Source organism: Scomber scombrus, chromosome 22, assembly GCF_963691925.1.
Source record: "Scomber scombrus chromosome 22, fScoSco1.1, whole genome shotgun sequence".
NCBI lineage: Eukaryota > Metazoa > Chordata > Actinopteri > Scombriformes > Scombridae > Scomber > Scomber scombrus.
The window spans coordinates 7,673,134-7,692,726 of record NC_084991.1 but is presented as its reverse complement, the minus strand read 5'-3'; the positions used below and the strand labels follow the sequence as shown (position 1 = coordinate 7,692,726).

At 38.0% G+C, this 19,593-nt stretch overlaps 2 protein-coding genes across 2 annotated transcripts; both read right to left on the bottom strand.

Moving 5' to 3' along the window:
- Positions 1-1,455: 1,455 nt before the first annotated feature.
- Positions 1,456-8,314, bottom strand: LOC134004818 (sodium-coupled monocarboxylate transporter 1-like). The gene is made up of 17 exons (XM_062444214.1): positions 8,081-8,314; positions 7,330-7,449; positions 6,907-6,972; positions 6,751-6,802; positions 6,584-6,651; positions 6,414-6,452; positions 5,934-6,049; positions 5,611-5,751; positions 3,963-4,092; positions 3,670-3,758; positions 3,373-3,482; positions 3,191-3,258; positions 2,976-3,062; positions 2,505-2,722; positions 1,887-1,990; positions 1,658-1,746; positions 1,456-1,572 (listed from the first exon to the last, which is right to left on the bottom strand). Exons 1-17 carry the CDS (start codon positions 8,312-8,314, stop codon positions 1,456-1,458), a joined length of 1,848 nt encoding a protein of 615 aa, XP_062300198.1.
- Positions 8,315-11,707: 3,393 nt separating this feature from the next.
- On the bottom strand, positions 11,708-18,729 carry slc5a8 (solute carrier family 5 member 8). Its single transcript, XM_062444213.1, has 17 exons — positions 18,480-18,729; positions 17,442-17,561; positions 16,912-16,977; positions 16,746-16,797; positions 16,570-16,637; positions 15,925-15,963; positions 15,479-15,594; positions 14,721-14,861; positions 14,369-14,498; positions 14,119-14,207; positions 13,921-14,030; positions 13,760-13,827; positions 13,510-13,596; positions 12,767-12,984; positions 12,285-12,388; positions 12,033-12,121; positions 11,708-11,827 (listed from the first exon to the last, which is right to left on the bottom strand). The coding sequence occupies exons 1-17, from the start codon at positions 18,711-18,713 to the stop codon at positions 11,708-11,710; spliced, it is 1,851 nt and encodes a 616-aa protein (XP_062300197.1). The 5' UTR covers positions 18,714-18,729.
- Between the last annotated feature and the right edge of the window lie 864 nt (positions 18,730-19,593).

The window sequence follows — 19,593 nt, the reverse complement described above, 5'->3', positions numbered from 1 at the left end:
CATTGATTTTACTTCTTTACTGGCAGTGATGTATGAAACTGTTGCATATTTATCATGATTTTGTATTGAACTAACTATGGCCGTTCTTCAATTTCCTTCATCATGATTTTATTTTCTTCTAATTGAAAGTACCTAGAGTGTTACGTGACTATTCAAGCACATTTTCTATTTTACTTGTAATGACAACCTAGTATGTTCAGATGGGCAGCAGCAGTCTAATATTTTGGTCAGTTTCAAGGTTGTTTTAAATGCATTTTTCAGATGTCATGGCTTTATGAATAGAAAAGAACTGCAAACACTGCTAAACATCATAAAACCACATGCTAATCTCAAAACAAAATACTTGCTGGTCATGGCCATCGTGTGAGTATGTAACCACCACAGTCACATCTGACTAATCACACTTTTCTCAACAGACCAGAGATATTTTCAACTAGTCAATTTCTCTGTTTGTGAATAATAATGAATAAATAATGTTAAAATTAAAACTACAATGTGACATAATAATAAATAGATAATGTTAAAATTGAAACTACAGTGTCACAAAGTATTCAGCTTCCATTCTAGAAATGTATTTCATTGCAATTTTCTTTTTTTTAAACTTACCCCGTTGAAAGAGGTTGTTCTTGTTTAAAGAAAACATTCAGCACGTTGGACCAGAAACAAAATAACTTGTCAGGAAGAGGTTATTCTACCATTTGGACTTTAAGGCTGTCTGCTGTAACTTTACCTTGGCTAGATAGATCAGCACTAGGATGTCTGACAAAAGCTGGCAGTAAAGGACAGGGAGACAAACAGAGCTTATTTGGCCCACTGTTGAAAAGTTTCCTGAGTTTTGCTGGCCCTTTTTTACCCAGGTGTAACAGACATCAGTGCCAGCAGACACCACAGGGCCAAGCTACTAGATAGTGATAGCTACCTGATTTTTGGCTTCATACCAAAACTTCTGAGTGTTTCCACATCTAGCTCTCACTCGACAGTGCAGAGCCGTAAAACCACCTTGAAACCTTTCATCTTTTAAATATGTTTATGTTCTTCTTTCAGCATTCCACACAGGTACATGATGTGAAACGAAAGAGTAGATCATGTTCTCCCGGTCACAGGACGTCAAACACACTAGATACTTATTATCTAGAATGTAACACTATGTTAAGTTTTTGGGGGTTTTTTTTTAAAGAAGAGCACATTTTTAGGAAATATACAATATAATGCCAGAAAAAATGACAGAAAAGGAGGAGAATTTATAGGTTGTTAAACATTTTTATGGAAAATACATCAGACAATTATCATGCAAAGCTCAATGTTTTATATGCCTTCAAACATTCTGGAAAAGATCTTAAAATCCCTCCATGAAATTTCTTGTATTGTACTAATATTAATAACATTCCTCATTTCATTTGTAATAAGAACACATGACAAAATACATCTTGGAAATTGTAAGACAAACATTAGATTTCACACGTGAACCTTGCTTTTTGTTAAGTCCAGTGCAGTATTACAGAAAGCAAGATCTATGTTGCTATCATACTCTCTGTCCTTTGTCAGGTCAAGCTTTCCTGTTTGTCTCATGACCTGAAGAAGGAACAGCACAAAGCAGAAGTTAGCAGCTGTTGTAGGTCTATAGCTTTTCATATTGCTTTGCTACTGCAGCACTTACTCTGTCCTTGATGAACTTGAATAGGTGATAGAAAGTCGTGTCTTCTTTCATTAATGTAAACCTTGCTTCCGCCCTCATCTTCAAGCCTCCTTAACACAAAAACACCATCACAAAACGATAGGACAATGACATCTGATATCTTATCCCATGTATTTTATCCAAAATAAATGATAGCCATGCAAGTATCTGATTTCAGTGCAAATGAGGCTAACAGAATGTATTTATTTACCTGTTAACAAGCTGACTATCATTCCCACACTGATAGCTGTTACTACTCCAATGAGACTGAAGTAGAGATAGGAAGGAGTGAGCCAGGTATCTTCCAGCAGAGGGCTGTTGGTGAGAGAAAATAGTGCATATTGGTTCAAACAATATTAACATGAGTGAAATCTTGTGCATAATGAATTTTCATTTAAACATGTTCTGTTCTCTCCAGTAGAGATTTAGATAAGCAACAGAGATTTGTAATGTAATGGAAAGTAATCTGTAAAATTGGAGCATTGGCATGTGAATCTGACTACAGCATAAACATAGAAAATGTCTTGGAAATCTTTCAGGCTGGCCAGAATCACTATTGGATAGATTGTCATGAATTGTTTTGCAGACTCACTGGATTCATTGTGATTGCCTCAGATGTCTCGATGGTCTCATGGTTCTCCATTTCATAGCTAATCTGTACCATTTTAGTTAAACATTACCCGTATTTCTTCTGAGAATGCTAAATATTGCCAGTAGACCGGCAGAACTGATTATCCTATCTGATTTTACCCTGAATTACTCTCTTGCTCTAACAATAATTATATAATTATATGATTTATTCATTCGTCACTGCCAGTTACACTCTTACTTGCCATCACCGGTCTGTCCTGGGGGTGTGGGAGTGGAGCTGGGTTCTGTTGGTAGAGCAGTGGACGTCCAGTTGAGGCTGTTTGTAGTGGTGAAGTTACAACCCTCAGTGGTCAGGGGCAGAGGTCTGGTCATCGAAGGAGGGGGAGGGGATATCACGGCTACAACGCCTACACACATGGACACAACTAACCCTGACACAAGACCTGACAAACCTCCCTAAAGAAAAAAACATCACGTAAAATGTCATGAAACTCATTAACAATCAAAAATAAAAAATAAAACCAGTGGATAAGTAGACCTCATTTATTATCATTGATATCGTTGTTTATTTCAGCCCAAAAATAAACAGCAGACAAAAGTAGAGGTAAAGGCAAACAAAGTTATTTATTCATTTTTAATGCTGTTTTCATTTGGTTTATTATTAACATGAGTTAATGGAATCACACCAGAAAAAGAAAAAGCTACTTACTTTTGAATTGGCAAATGGACAAAGGATACCCAATATGAACAGGCCAAGTAAAGGACCTCCAATGAGCCCACTGATACTCACAGCTGTCTGTTTAAGGAGACACACATCTACAGCTCTGCCTCAAAAGCACAATATGAAGATGGTGACCTCACCACCTGTCTTATTTTTGTTTATCCATAAATTATGATGCTTGTGTATTAAAAGATCTACTCTACCTGCATCATCCCTCCCATGACCGAGGACAGTCCAGCCATGCAGATACATAAAATCCCATAAAAGAAACCTGCAAACAATATTGGATGACAAACTGACATTTTAATCCTGGACATATTAGTGTTCAACAGACAACTCATTATCTTAACATACAGGATACTATTAACGAGGACACTCCACTTACTCAGTCCTTTGGAGAGCCTGAACAGTTGTCTCTCTGACATGTTAGTGTATGGTTTGATCAGATCCTCTAGAGTCACTGCAGCCATTGCGTTGATGCTGGAGGACACAGTGCTGCAGATGAAGAAAACAGCAAAAAACAAAAATAATCAGGAACAACAAAACTTGTATTATTCGGTGCTACTTTAGTATCCTGCATAAAGTATAATAGGTTGATATACAATGATGATCAAATTGGTCACATTTAATATATGATTGATACACTGTATAAAGTATTTGAGAATTGAATATTAGCCTTAACCTTAGAGAGCCGCTATACACTCCTGCAAAAAACAGTCCAGGTAGGCCGGGACAGTCTGTCAATACGTCCATCACTAAATATGGCATCAGCTTGAGAGGAGAAGTGACATTGGATTAAAATACATGATAAGAAGGATTGGTGTCTCAACATATGCTGTAATAAAAATCTGCCTTAAGAGTCGATGGGTAAAATCTATGTATAGTATATAGTCCATGTTGTTTTTTGGCTTGATTTGATGGAAATCAAATGGTGCCATTGCACATCAGTGCTCTAAGATCTGCTGTGTATCGTACTTGATCAGGTGTAGAAACCATTCCAGCTGTCCATGGGTCACAGTTTTTATATACAGAGTAGAGGCTCATTCCTGCAAACACTGAACACACCAGGAAGGAACACAGACCTAACAGGCTAAGGTACGCAGATCTGGAAATAGAAAGAGATGTACAACAAATAGCAAAATACATGGATATAAACATATTCAAGTATTACAAGATGATAGCCCATCAGTCTAACACAGTAGTTGTGGGATTGGACACTGAAGCTTTCAATAGCAAAGATGGACCTATAAGTTAACTTCATTTACACACTCCAGGTCTGAATAAACAGCATCTGTTATGACTATATGCTGATGATGTAGTCTTGTTTATCGCACAAAGCCTCTGGTGTTATTGCCCGTAATGTTGGAGCTGATATAATTTTATTGATCAATGAAAAAGAGTAAACTTTACGAAGTCCATAATCATGGAATCTTTTCTTGGCCAGATAAACCCCATCCCTTTGCTGCCTATTAGTTGAAGCATACATGAGAATATGCATTTCACCACCTCAGAGTTATCTTTTTACATTACCCAAGATTTAGAGCAACTTTGAATACTGAACAAATGTAGTATTATCCTTAATGGATAGGCTTGGTAATCTTAGGATGTATATGTATAAAATATATGCCCCACTTGCAATCATAGATATAAAATTAAAGGGTCAAACAGCAGTAAACAGTATCCAAGCACACTGTCAAAAAGATATGCATATGTGCATTATACAGCTCTTATAATATGTATGTCATCTTGTGTGTCAACAGCACTTTACAGTGGAGAGGATGGCACACAACAAGGGCCTCCAGCAAGATTTGAACTGGTGATCTAATCGTCCCGCTTAACAAATGCATACATTTGTGAAGCCACTATGTGTAGAATTTGAAAATTTACAAGGGAAGAAAACATAACTCCTCACTACACAGTATAACGAATACTTGCATAATCCTTTTTGAAAAGTAATTTTTCATTTAACCCTCCTGTTGTCCTCGAGTCAAGGAAGGAAGGAAGGGAGGAAGAAGGAAGGGAGGGAGGAATGAAGGATGGAAGGGGGAGGGAAGAAAGAAGGAAAGGAGGGAGGGAAGGAGGGAAGGAAGGAAAGGAAAGAAGGAAGGGAGGAAGGAAAAGAAGGAAGGAAGGACGGAGGAAAGGGGGGGAGGAAGGAAGGAAGGAAGGAAGGTAGGAGGGAGGGAAGAAAGAAGGAAGGAGGGAGGGAGGGAGAAAGGAAAAGAGGAAGGAAGCAAAGAAAGAAAGAAGGAAGGGAGGACGGTAGGGGGAGGAAAGAAAGAGAGAAGGAGGGAGGGAGGAAAGAAGCAAGGGAGGAAGGAAATAAGGAAGGAGGAAGAAGGAAGGACAGAAGGAATGAAGAAAGGGGGATGGTGGAAGGAAAGAAGGAAGGGAGGAAAGAGAGAGGAAGAAAAGAGAGAAGGAGGGAGGGAGGAACGACAGACGGAAGGAAGGAAGGAAGGAAGGGAGGAAAGAAGGAACAATCAAAACAGACGGGTCAATTTGACCCGGGAGGACGACACGAAGGTTAAAAGTTCTATGAAGTGTGGGACTGTTTATGGAGGCACCAAGGGAAACATCAACCCAGTGTGCAATTAATACTCCCTAGGAATATGTGACTCACACTCGGGCATGAGTGATGTTTTTGCAGGAGATGTATCTCTGAACCTGAGCTTGGTTGATCCCATACACACAGACCCAGCCAGATGTCCCTCCAATGATTATGGTCCATAAAGTGTGTCTCCTCAGGGGGTTTATATCAAAGCTGGTGAAACACAATAACATGATGATTATGGTTAAGTGTTTAAAAGTTGTTACTTGCCAGTCCCAAAAAATAACTCTTCCTCAAATCTGAGATGAAGTATTTGAACCAAATGTGTTATTTTTACCCAGGCACTGACAAAAAAACCCCAACCACTAAATATTCCGATTCTTTAACATACTCACTCCCAAAAGTTAAGTCTCCCTCCTTGTTGTGAATCTGATATGATGGTGAGGACTCCTCCTTGTAAGACCACAGCTTTGATGATGACAGACAGGTAACCTGAAAGCATTATCCCAATCTAGAACATAAAATAGGAAACCTGTTGGTTGCCACATCTACTCTGCAGTTTGTTGCACAAGCTACTTCTACATTGATTATTTATAACGGATACTGTCTTATTCCAAAATATGACACAAACATGCTTGTGTTCTGGACTTTTTCTATTTCCTTTGACAATAGTGATCATTTATTTGTCTTTTTCTGTTGTGGTCTATGCTGCTGTGTAAGAAACTCTGGTGTACAAGATATTCAACATGAATATACATATGTAACAAATAGAAATGAATAGAAATCTCATGCCTGCTTACTAAACATTAACATCCCTATTGTGTTGTCATACTGTAGCAGTATTTCTTTGTATAATGTTTCATCCAGAAGCCTACCTGGAACACATCAGTCCACACCACTGCCTTCAATCCACCCTGTAACAAAAATGGGCCACAATCAGGTGATGTAAAGCTATTCATTTATGTACATATATCCAAAGCAAATCTCTGTGACATCAACCAATCAGCTGTGCTTAAGTGTGTTCTGTATGTATTTATATACTAACCAATGTGCAGTAAAAAGTACAGATGATGCCTGTTGAAATAATACCAGCCCACAGGTCCATATCAGTAACTGGAGAGAGAGCAGTGTATCATTCAGTAGTCAATCAAAGATGCAAAACCAAGAAGGTATAAGTGGTAATCATTGTATATTGGTGTGAAAAGAACATACCTTGGCTTAAAGCCAGAGCTGGGCCATAAACAATGATTCCAGTATAGAGGATCTAAAAGAGAGAAAGAGAGAAATAATACCAACATACATTATCCTTCAATGAAGAAGTTTTTACCCAGAGAGGTTTAATTATGTGTTGACTGACATCTTACTCACTGTCTGAACAATGAAGAGCACAGTTCCAAGCAGACGAGTTGCTCTGTTGAATCGCAGCTCCAGATACTTAACATAGGCATGACAATGACAGGAAATGGCTAAATAAAAGTCTGTTGGTGTGTTAGTGTCACTATTTGAATAATGGAAACAGGCACACATAGGCTTGTAGTGTGACATTTTAAAAGGACTCTCTTACAGTGTTACTGAATGTTAATGAAATGTATTTATCTACTGTATATAAAATCTGACTTCACACAGGCATGTTATATGACGTATGTAGTCCTGAATCAAAATGAGTAATTATATTTGATTTGCTGAAACATACTAATCAAAGGACACTGTTCCACTGCTTTCATTCCAGCAGGTTTGTAGAATATGAATACTATATACAGTAGCTTACAAACAAAACAAAACCATACTCACCTCATATGTGCTGGTGATGCCCAGTCTGCAGAAGACTGGGAGAAAGACCTCAGATGTGACCACCATTGTCAAAGCATAGGCAAGACCAAAAAATATGAAGATAGCTCCATAGCGGTAAACCTAAAGATTAAAAACCTTTTGAATTAATGAAGTTTTCCATTAAATTGGCAAACAGAAGGCAATCAAACATTGATCAGTTTTAGCTTCATCATCGAGCTCTTTAAACAGCAGCCACAGCCAGGCTGATGAAAAATCATTTCAGTGTAGGTGAAACACTGATATGAAGAATCTACACTTTAACAAGTAAAGCAAGACAGTTCAGTGTATTGCCCTTAAGACCATATACTGTAGTTCTTCATTACAGCTATGCAGCCATTTAAGTGCATTATTTTTACTTTCTTGTATATTTAAATATTTCTGATTAACCCATTCAGCTATTTGAGTTGTTTAAGTCTTTAGCCCTGATAGTGAGTAATATTTAATCAAGTCATACTTGGAACTGTAATTCAATGTTTTCATAGTCATTGTCCTGTGCTGTAGAGCTGTGATACTGACCTCAATAACTTTTGAGCCAAACATTAGGGATACATACAACATGTTACACAATATATCTGCAAATATTGAATCTCTTGTTCCTGTTAAGTGAGGCACAACCTTATATATCTGTCATAAAATTACTTTTCTGAAACGTGTTTTTTTTTTTTTTGTATTTGAAATTCAATGTAAAGCATTGTATCTGGTGTAACTTTACCTCGGCTGGGTTGGAGAGCACTGTGATAGATGACATGAAGCTGGCAGTCAGGGACATGGAGACAGGCAAGGCGGTCATTCTGCGGCCCCCAGTTAAGAAGTCCCTTGAGGACCCTCGTCCCCTGTCCACCCAGGCAAAGTAGACCCCGACAGCGGCTGACACCACCAGCATGAGAGCAATCACCACATAGTCTGCTACCGCAAAGGAGCCAGCTACCTGAGAGTCCCCTGACATTTTGGCGGAAGTCAGAGCAGAACTAGAAACAAAATTATTCAAAAAGTTATTCAAACTAGGATTTTCTTATATGGGAATCCTGATACATAATCTTCTCACTCGACACTAAACAGCAACAAAAAAACAACTTACTTCTTATCTACTGTGTGTGTGGCATTCAGCAGGTAAATAAAAGGAACAGGATTTACAGCTCGTGTAGTCTGCGTCTTAGTATTCCAGAGAGGTAGTAAAGAGGCCCAGAGTAGTTTTCCAGACACACACACACAGAGAGAGAGAGAGAGAGAGAGAGAGAGAGAGAGAGAGAGAGAGAGAGAGAGAGAGAGAGAGAGAGAGAGAGAGAGAGAGAGAGAGAGAGATTAAGAACTGATTGTCTAGAATAATGATAATAAATAACAATATCTGTCAAAATGCAGTGAATAATATAGAATTATAATATGTTTAGCCATTTAAGATTGTTTTTTCCTATGGCTATAAAATGTATTTTTATAGTATATATATATTTGTAAATACATGGTGAAATTTCTTGAAGAGGGGCTCAATGCATTTTGAGATAGAGAACAAACAAAAAAATACTGAAAAACAGCACAGTGTACTATTTAAGTTAATGATGTGAAGTCTATGTAAAAACTCAATTATTTGGCATTGCTTGAATGAGACTTTTGCATTAATGTAATTATTTTTGTATATTGTATTATGAACTGACAAATGAATGCACAATAATTGATGTGTCAAATATTCTTACGCATGTCTATTGCCCTTATTTCAGTTGCAGATTCTAACTATTGCAAGTAATATCAATATGCAGCAAAAGAGCACCACTCTCAGTATGTACACGTTTCAGCTGGAACTGCCTTTTCAGTTCTTGTCAGAAAAGTGTTAGGAACAAAGTGTACAGCAATGTATCTGTTTCTCTGTATCTGCCTTCTGTTTCAGTTCTCAAGAGCCTCCTTCATTTCAGACGTTGAGACAATATCACAAGTACATTGCAGACTAATTCAACAAGATATATGTCAATTCTGTCTATGTGGGATCCTGCACATGGGAGTCTGAAGGGAAATGAGGAGAATATGAAGGGAAATCAGGTGGTTAGGTGAGTAAAAAAAGCTCTACAGAAAGACCCTGTAGATTCCCCCAGGGGCCCCTGGGCACTGGCGCTCATGGACCCCCCACACCGTCTTGCCGCAAAAATCACATCCACCCAATGTTACCCACACTGGCCATTAAATTATGTTGAGCCTCCAGTCAAGCTGACATATCAAATCACACAGCTGCTGGTCAAAAGCTGAATGAATAGTTGTGCTGAGTTGGGAGCAGGTCTGCCTACAGTTCAGTAAGCCAAGTGCTGAAATATTGCTGCATTCACAGATCACAGGACAATGATACAATGGATTAAATCATCTGTGAAGACGATGGTAATATTATTGTTCTCTGAAAACCACCCAACCCAAGCAGACAGCACAACAGTTATGACTGATACAAGTGACTGAGTGACAACAGTCACACAGCACAACTGAATGCAGGTTTCAAAATAAGAGTCACTAAGTTAGAGTAACTTCACACACTGCAAAAGCCAATATATAATGCACCTGACAACTCAACTCCCTAACATAGGCCTATAGCAGCATCACACCACAGTAATGCAAAACATGTTAAGCAAACAGCATATCAAATATATATATCGTGGACGACCAGATAACATTTTCTGGTCAATCACAACAAATAATATTACTAAATGCACACACAGAATAATGGTTCTTACCGTTACAGGTTAATCTTTCTTGCCTTTCTCTTTGCAAATTCAGAGATCAGGTGCTAATAGTCAGCTCCTTCACAAACTCAAACTCAAAACATCAGAGAGAGCACTGAAAATCTTACTGCGACTTTATTCTCTGGACTTTTTTTTCTCTTTTTTTGACTTCCCCACTGGTCTTTAGGTTACAGCCGGTACCATACATTTCCCTCTAAGTGATCATTTTTCCCACACACCAAATGATACAAACTAACCACAGAGCATTGTGCCATGCTGACCAATCACCACTTTCTCAGCCTTCAAAATGAAAAATGAAACAGTCAATCATGAGACTTGATTTTCTTCCATGAAAGCGACAATAAAGATCAATATCAAGAAAGTGTGTCTATTTCTGTGAACAAAAACAACAACAAAACCAACAACAACACAAAAATAAAGAGTTTTTTTTTTCTCCCATCACAGAGGGCCCCTTTCTGATCGTGGCCCCCTGGGCACCTAGATTGCCGTATGGTAGATCCGAGCCAGAGTCCCAGCCGTCAAGGGAAGGCAACGCACTAATGGCATGGTATGGCTTTATGTGATTACTCTTACCTTTATGTCTATGAAGATTCTCAGAAAAGCATTAACTACCACAGAAAAGTCCCATTCAAAAAGTGTAAACTTCTCTAAAGAAATGCTAAGCCAAAAATGTTTTCAGCGAGTTATTATGGTTATAATCACTAAACTCATGCACGCTACCAAGTGGTCATTTGGAAAATGATTGCTCAGTTAATATGGCTTATAAAAGAATTTGACAGGTCGGTCAGTCTGAGCGTCTGCACAAAGCACAGCATATCACCACCTGACCTTGGTTGCCATGGGAGACAGCCAGCCTTATCTAGACACTTATTATCCAAAAGACACATCCAAAAGACACATTCAATACAATAAATGTCAAAATACATGTAAACAAGTGTGCTGGACATTGAAAAGACTTTTAATAGGGTTGATGATAACTCAATATAAAAACACAATATTACATTTTTAAAATGATCATGTAAACATGAAAATGAAAATGTAAATATGTATGTTTATGCATATGTATGTTATTTGAGTAAAATGAAAATGCAATTATCCAATTAGCATTTTTTACATGCTTGTATGGGCTTTGTATTACCATATTAAAATGCCAGAATCAATATTTTATCATGCCAGATAATATAGTGCTCATTTTCAAAGGGTTATTTCAATCAGGGTTCATAGATATCCACCCTATATTTGTAAGCTCACATTCAAATGTTTTGATGGGCCTATAATGTGATAGAGAACAAAAAATAAAATAAATCCACCCATTTATTATTTACACCTGTTTATTCTATGCAGTTACCAGTCTGTGACAGGGCTAATGCATATATACAGGAAACCACTCTCGCTCACATTCATATATACAGGCAAACCTACATTAGGTTTACCTGACCTGATGTCTTCAGAGTTTGCCCAACAAGTTGTTGTTTTTTTTGAAACAGTGACTAGTTTTAATAACTTATATATATACAGATAGCCATGCCATTAATTTTTTGGTTCAATTCCTTCATCAGCATTTCTTGAATTAGACCATAGATTGATGGTGATGATTTCCTTTTATAACAAACATTTGTTGCATTTCATGTGGGAATGTTTCTTTTTGTTAAGTCCAGCTCAACGTCACAGAAAGCACGATTAGTGTTGCCAAATTTCTTCTCTCTGTCCTTTGTCAGGTCAAGCTTCCCTGTTCGTCTCATGACCTCGAGAAAGAAAAGAGAGAGAGAGAGAGAGAGAGACAGAGAGAGAGAGAGAGAGAGAGAGAGAGAGAGAGAGAGAGAGAGAGAGAGAGAGAGAGAGAGAGAGAGAGAGAGAGAGAGAGAGAGAGAGAGAAGAGAAAACGACAGTAAGTCAGGAGCTGTTATCAGTCTATAGCTTTTGACATCAGTTCACTTCTGCAACACTTACTTTGTCTTGGAAAAACTTGAATAGGTAATAGAAAGTTGTATCTTCTTTCATTAAAGTAAGCCTTGATTCCACCCTCAGCTTCAAACCTCCTGAAATTATAAGTAATTTGCAAATATAAGAGAGCATATTCAAAACCTTCAAGTTAATCACAAACAGTACAATAATGATATCTGATGAGCTTTTTTCAGAAAAAATGTCAATCTAACATACAGGTATCTAAAAAATTATTACAGCACAATACATGTAATTTACCTGTAAACAGGCTGACTATCAGTCCCACACTGATAGCTATTATGGTTCCGATGGGACTGAAGTAAAGGTAGGACATTGAGTACCAGTTATCTGCCAGTAGATCGCTGGTGATGGGAGAAAATAGCACGTGTTCAGAGAATGTTGCATGAGAATTGAAATCTTGCACATACAGACAAAGCGTTGATAATGTTTAATATTTCAGAGAGATTTAGTTAAACAAGACAGGTTTATTTAAGATTAGGCAGTAATCTGATATTTGTAATAGTGTGAACTTTATAAGGCTACTTTTATCCGACTTTTCTGTGCAAGTGAAAGTCACCTGATAATTTGTTAACACTTTGATACATTTTCATTCCTACTGCATCTTCATTATCTATTGTAGATCTGACATCTGCATCCTTATAAGTTCAAAATAAACATAGCTCACCCGGGGTTGCTGAATAATGCCAATCATAATCAGTCTCAGCCAGTTACACACTTACTTGCCATCACTGATCTGTGTAGGGGATGTGGTGAAGGGGCTTGGTCCTGCTGACAGAGGGGTGGAGGTCCAGTTGAAGTTGTTTGTAGTTGTGAAGTTACAACCCTGAGTGGTCAGTGGCAGTGGTCGGCTCATCTCAGGAGTGGGAGGGTATATTTGGGCTCCAATGCACACCCACAGAGAAACAGCCAATCCTGACAGAAGACCTGACAAAGCTCCCTAAAAGACATTTTAATCATTGGGAATGCTAAAGTAAAAAAGTGACAAGTAAGCAAATGATTAGTTGAGTGGTCAATTTGCTGACTGACAGGAAATGTATTAAATGTTATTTTGATCAATTATAAATGTTTTTAAATATTTTTTTATAGCAAACATAAGAAATATTTGCTGTTTTGGTGCTGAGGTTTACTTGCTTTTTCAATTTTATGCACAAAATTAATAATAATCATGTTTTGTTGCTAAACTAACAGAAACTAAAAGAAATTGCAACCATGTATGTGATTCACGGTATACATTTATCAATATATTTTACATTTTACTGGGTATATCATATATCATTTAATAAGGATATAATGAGAATTAAGTGTTAAAACTGTTAACTGCAACCCTAAAATGAGCAGCAGATCACAGGAGGAGGAAAATTCATTAACTATGCTGGACTCATGACCTTATTTAATGTCAGCATGGGTTACAGCAATTACATGAGCTAGAGCAAAAACTACAGTGAGATCAGGAGGGACTTACTTTAGAATTGGCAAATGGACAAAAGATACCCAATGCGAATAGGCCAAGTAAAGGACCTCCAGTGACCCCAAAGATGCTGATGGCTGCCTGTGTAAGGAGACATATATCACTTACATTGCAGGATTCATTCCTATGATCTGTCAAATTGCAGTAAAAATGTAAATGTGATTATATCTAAATTAAAAAGTTTTACAGGTAACAATTATATCTTATATGCCTCTGCATTAACACATTCATTAACACACACTACCTGTAAGATCCCTCCCATGAGTGAGGCCAGTCCAGCCATCCCAATGCATAAAACTCCATATAAGATACCTGCAAATAACAATGTGTCAGAGTGACAACCAAACAACACATTCAGCTCAAATACAGCACATACTGTACATGAGGACAGGACAATCCACTTACTCAGTCCTTTTGAGGTCCAGGACAGGTGCTTCTCAGACATCTTAGTGTACGGTTTGATCAGATCCTCTACAGTTACTGCAGCTAATGCATTGATGCTGGAGGACACTGTGCTGCAGTTGATATAACAACAGAATCGCACAATTAATTTAAAGAATCATCAAATCATCATCAAATCTCTAACATAACAGCAAAAAATACCTCAGAGATCCGCTATATGCTGCTGCAACAAACAGTCCAGGAAGGCCAGGATAGTCTCCCAAGATGTCCATCACCAAATATGGCATCAGCTGCAGTGAGAGAGTGGCAATAGACATGATCAGGATGGTTGTAGTCCTCCAGCATTATATGGTTATTGGTCTTCTTTCTAATATTTCTGTGTTTTCTGTTCGAATTGTAAGCACAATGATGACAGTAACCCTCAGCTATGCTATGTCACTCTCCATTGTACCTGATCTGGAGCTGAAACCCTTTTAGCTGTCCATGGGTCACAGTTCTTATAGACTGAGTAGAGGCACATCCCTGCAAACACTGAAGCCAACAGGATGGAGCACAGACCTATCAGGTTGAGGTACAGAGATCTGAATAAAGGAAAAACAAACACTGATGTAGACCAAATGTATATTAATGTGCACAATTACCAGAAATGTGGGTAATTAATATTTCCAAAGGTAAATGTGGATTGCTGTCCTGTTCTCTACTAGAGTGCTTTACTCCATGTTTGACTGACTGAGTAGTGGTGATTGTGAAGTTTGTCACTGATATTTCTTTCAATGGGGATATAATATAAAAATGAAACTCACAGTCTGGCATGTTTGATGCTCTTGCAGGAGATGTATCTCTGAACCTGGGCCTGGTTGATCCCATAGATACTGACCCAGACAAAGGTCCCTCCAATGGTTATGGTCCAAAAAGTGTGTCTCCTCAGGGGGTTTGTGTCAAAACTGATGAAACATAAAGAGAATTTGGTTTGAATTTCGGCAGTAACTTTAAGTTAAATGTTCAGTTGCTGCCAGGAATATAATGATTTTTCAGCTGTATAGTTCGGAGGCTGGATCCTATGACGGACACAACCAATAAATATATTTTGTTCTTAAAAGAACCTCACATAGGTGCCTACAGAAGCTGAGCGGTTAAAAGGGATACCGCAAATATGGAAAAATAATAATCTGAGGGGCCTAGCTGCTTTGCACATAAAACAATCTGACAGGGACCAAAACAAATGATGCAATCTTGAGAACTTGTTAAACTTGTAACTTTTACAATGTTATTACCATAAAACTGTTTTTAAACAGCCCACAAAGCATAAATACCAGGGGTAAAACCAATATTTGCAAAGCTTCATGATCGATTGTTGACAAGCCTTGACACTACAACCTGAACCTTGAATTGTGCATTTAACGGGCTGCAAACTATGTACTGAATGTCTTAAATTTAGGTAAAAGAAATAGTTATAGTGCATCTTTCTCCTCTGCTACTATTGAATGTTAAATCTCTTCCCACAGTTTAACAGAGCCCTAGAAACTTAGTATCTTCACTCTTCACTCTTAGTCATACTCACTCCCAGAAGTTGAGTCTCCCTCCTTCTTGTGAATCTAAAATGATGGGGGAGATTCCACCTTGTAAAACCACAGACCTGATGATGACAGACAAGAAGCCTGCAAGCATAACACCAACCTACAGAGAAACATTGAAGATAGTTTTAATATGCATACACAATCTGGTTTGATCTTGGTACCAGTTCTAATTTCTGTTGCACTATTGTAAATTGGTTTTACCATTGCATTATTCTAAAGTCTAAGGAGTTTTCTGTTAGTAGGACTGGGCTGCAGTGGTGTACTTGCTGTGTATGAAACACTGGTAAACCACCGGAAACATGACACATGTACAGTGATCCCTGACTTGGCCAGTCATTTTGACCACAAGTCCGCTCAAATCTTAAAGTGAAGTACCACTAATTCCTCCCCAACCACCTGTTATGTGTTTGCTTTCGAACCTGTAGCTTACCTGAAACACATCTGTCCATACCACCGCCTTCAGACCACCCTGTAACAATGCAGACCACACATAGATATCTATTATAAATTAAAATCAAGCAAACTTCAAGCATGTCAACCAATTACTAAGACTTGATATATTTAGGCTAAAGGCTGATTATTCCAAATAGTGTCCTGTTTTTGGACAATTATTGGAAAAGAAATGTGTCATTGCCATTGGAGAGATTGTCGGGGGTCACTGTTTCCTAAAAAGCTTCCAAGTCATGTAAAACCATTATCGATTTTGGGAAAAGGAAGGTTCTGTAAGATTATGGCTTCATAGATCAAGGTGCCGATTTACCGATTGGCGAAACACTTTGGGTTTTTGCTTATTAAGTCTTAAATTACCACCACTGAAGTACTCATAGAATGTATCATATTTCCATTTTATTTTATCTCATGTTTATCAATATTATCAAGTGGGTCTTATTTTCCATCTTTTACATGTTTTTATGCTCATTTTTTAATGTGAATCACTTGGTGCATGATTTTTTTTGTATTACAGGTGCTATACAGATGAAGTTATTATTACTATTATTTTCACCTTGACAACCCATTGGTATTCCATTTTGATTATGTGCATAACAAAACTCAGTAAACAGATTTTCTTACATACCATTGAGCAGTAAAAGGTACAGACCACGCCTGTTGAAATGACTGCACCCCACAGATCCATACCAGTCACTGGAATAAGAGGCAGGCACACTTCACTGAGCAAAACCGAGCAGCTTTAAGTGCCCTCATGTAGGAATGTTATATGAACCTGACCACTGTGCGCTGAAAACAACATACCTTGGTTTAACGCAAGAGCTGGCGCATAAATGACGATTCCAGTGTAGAGGATCTGTGAGGAAGAAAGAGAAGATACAGACATAAATAACACTCAGGTGAAGGGTTTGTGGTTTGAGCCACTGTGGTCCAAACCATGTCATTATGTGTTGACTGGCCTTTTACTCACTGTCTGAACAATGAAGAGCCCAGTTCCCAGCAGACGGGTTGCTCTATTGAATCGTAGCTCCAGATACTATGCATGAAAACAGACAGAAAAAGACAAACAATGTAAGAGGTTACTATCAGAAATGTGATGAATTTGAGTCATATCAGGTCAGGGCAACATTTTGGCATGCGAGTCCAAGAAGTCATATCCATCCATCTATTATAAATTGCTTAACACAAAAGCAGCTACTCAGATTGAATGGACTGTATTAGACAAGTTTCAACACATCTCTTTTCTTTTTGGACCAGAGCCATGTTTACCTCAGACTACAACAAGAATGTGCTCTATAGGTTTCTACTGTCTTTTTTTACCAACGTTTGTTACACCAACTTTTTATTTGCACAGTAAGACAATAGTGCTCAAATATCTGGGTCAGTTTCAAAAGCTAAACAAAACATTTGACCTATTTCGTGAATTTATGAATACAATACAGCCACAAAAATATGAATACAGTGCAACAACTTACCACATAAACACAAAACTACTCTCACCTCATAAGTGCTGGTGATGGCCAGCCTGTAGAAGACTGGCAGAAAGACCTCAGATGTGACCACCATTGTTATTACATAGGAGATAGCATAAAATCCGATACTGGCTCCATAGCGATACACCTACAGACCAAATACATATAATATAAATTAGTAATGTTTGTGTATGATTTTGACAAAGTTATCACACGGTAAATAATAAAATAATTTACCTAAGCAAGGTTAAGTAGCCACATGAACACTGATATGTACATTATGATATAAACTAGCATCACAAAGCCACATAAAGAACCCCAAATGTATCTACTTCCCAGCAGCAAATAATAAAGGAATGAAATCATCCATTGTTTATATTCAGTCTAGTGGGATTTTATTTAAAGATTTACTGTATTAAATATTTGCCTGCTATTAAATATCAGCAAATGACATAAGATATACAGTTCTTATATGACATTCCTTTTTTGCGAGAGCTATAATAAAATCCTTGCACAATTTGCAATTACATGGTCTGTAAAGCAATTGAATCACTTTAAAATGTATGTAGGAATTTCCCCTATTTTTGCATTAGTGCTGATAAGTTTACATTTTTGAGCAAGTCTGGGAGTCAATATGTTTTATGCCCCACGCATGACTGCTTCTCTCTCCCATAGTAAGGCTAATCTGCCGACTATTTTCTTCATTTATAGTTTGGCAATAAAATGTCAGAAAAAACATCCATCATATTTTCTGAAAACTCAAAGTGACATTTTCCGATCAACACTCCAAAATCCACAGATATTCAGTTTACTATCATTTATGACACAGATTTTAGAAGGTGCCACCACTGAATATTTATCATTTTTGCTTAAAGAAAATGCCAAAAATGATTAATTGATTTCATTGCAGCTCTATCCTATAGTGTCTCTGATTTCCTTAAAATATTTTAAAACAAGGAAACCTACTGTGGGATGCATTTCATTGAAAGAAATCCAACCACAAGCAGAGAATTCTTGTGTTTGCCCCTTGAGACTCAAGTTAGAAGCTTATCTACTGTAATCTTACCTCGGCCGGGTTGGACAGCACTGTGATGGCTGACATAAAGCTTGCGGTCAGTGACAGGGAGACAGGCAGGGCTGTCAGGCTGCGGCCCCCCATTAGGAAGTCCCCGGAGCTTTTCTGGCCCCTGTCCGACCAGGCATAGTAGACCCCGACTGCGGCGGACACCACCAGCATGAGAGCAAACACCACATAGTCTGCTACCACAAAGGAGCCAGCTATCAGAGAGTCCCCTGACATTTTGGTGGAAGTCAAAATGAAAAATAGTTTTTTTAAAGAAGTTATTCAGACTGTGCCATAGGGTTTGCACTCAGACTGGAAAAGGTCCTGGCACATCACCTTCTCTCTTAACAGTGAGCTGAATGCAGGACGACAGACTGAAACCTTTTATATGTGTCTGTGTGTGTGTGTGTGTGTGTGTGTGTGTGTGTGTGTGTGTGTGTGTGTGTGTGTGTGTGTGTGAGAGAGAGAGAAAGAGAGAGAGAGAGAGAGAGAGAGAGAGAGGCAGGTACGCGTGAAGTCAACAGGTTGAGAGAATGAATTGTTCATCTGACCACAGGATAAAAGCTATCATCAGTCCAGACTACACACACACACACACACACACACACACACACACACACACACACACACACACACACACACACACACACACACACACACACACACACACACACAAAACACACACAAAACACTATAAATGCTACACTGTACTATATATTGACTCTGCAATATGTTTATTGGGAGATTCATATAATGTGTGAATATGGAGCATATGTTTCATTTGGAGTTTTTCAAGTTATTCAGATGCATCATTTTATAACTTCTTCAGATGTATTATGTTTGTCTCAGTTATTTTGTCATTAAAAAGTCAAGTTGTTTACCCAGGGTGTACAAGCACTCCTACGTTAATTCTCCTCATATTTGTGATATCAGCTCTTCCTATCAAGTTTCTGTCTATCTATCTATTTATATCTAGTTTCTACCTATTAAAAGTGCTGCATTATTAGTCAAACTTCTATATTTACACTTACAAGAAATGTGTAAAAGTGGACTGATTCAAGATAACTAATCAGTAAAAGTTGTGAAATAAATAAATCCAAACAGAAACAGCAGAAAA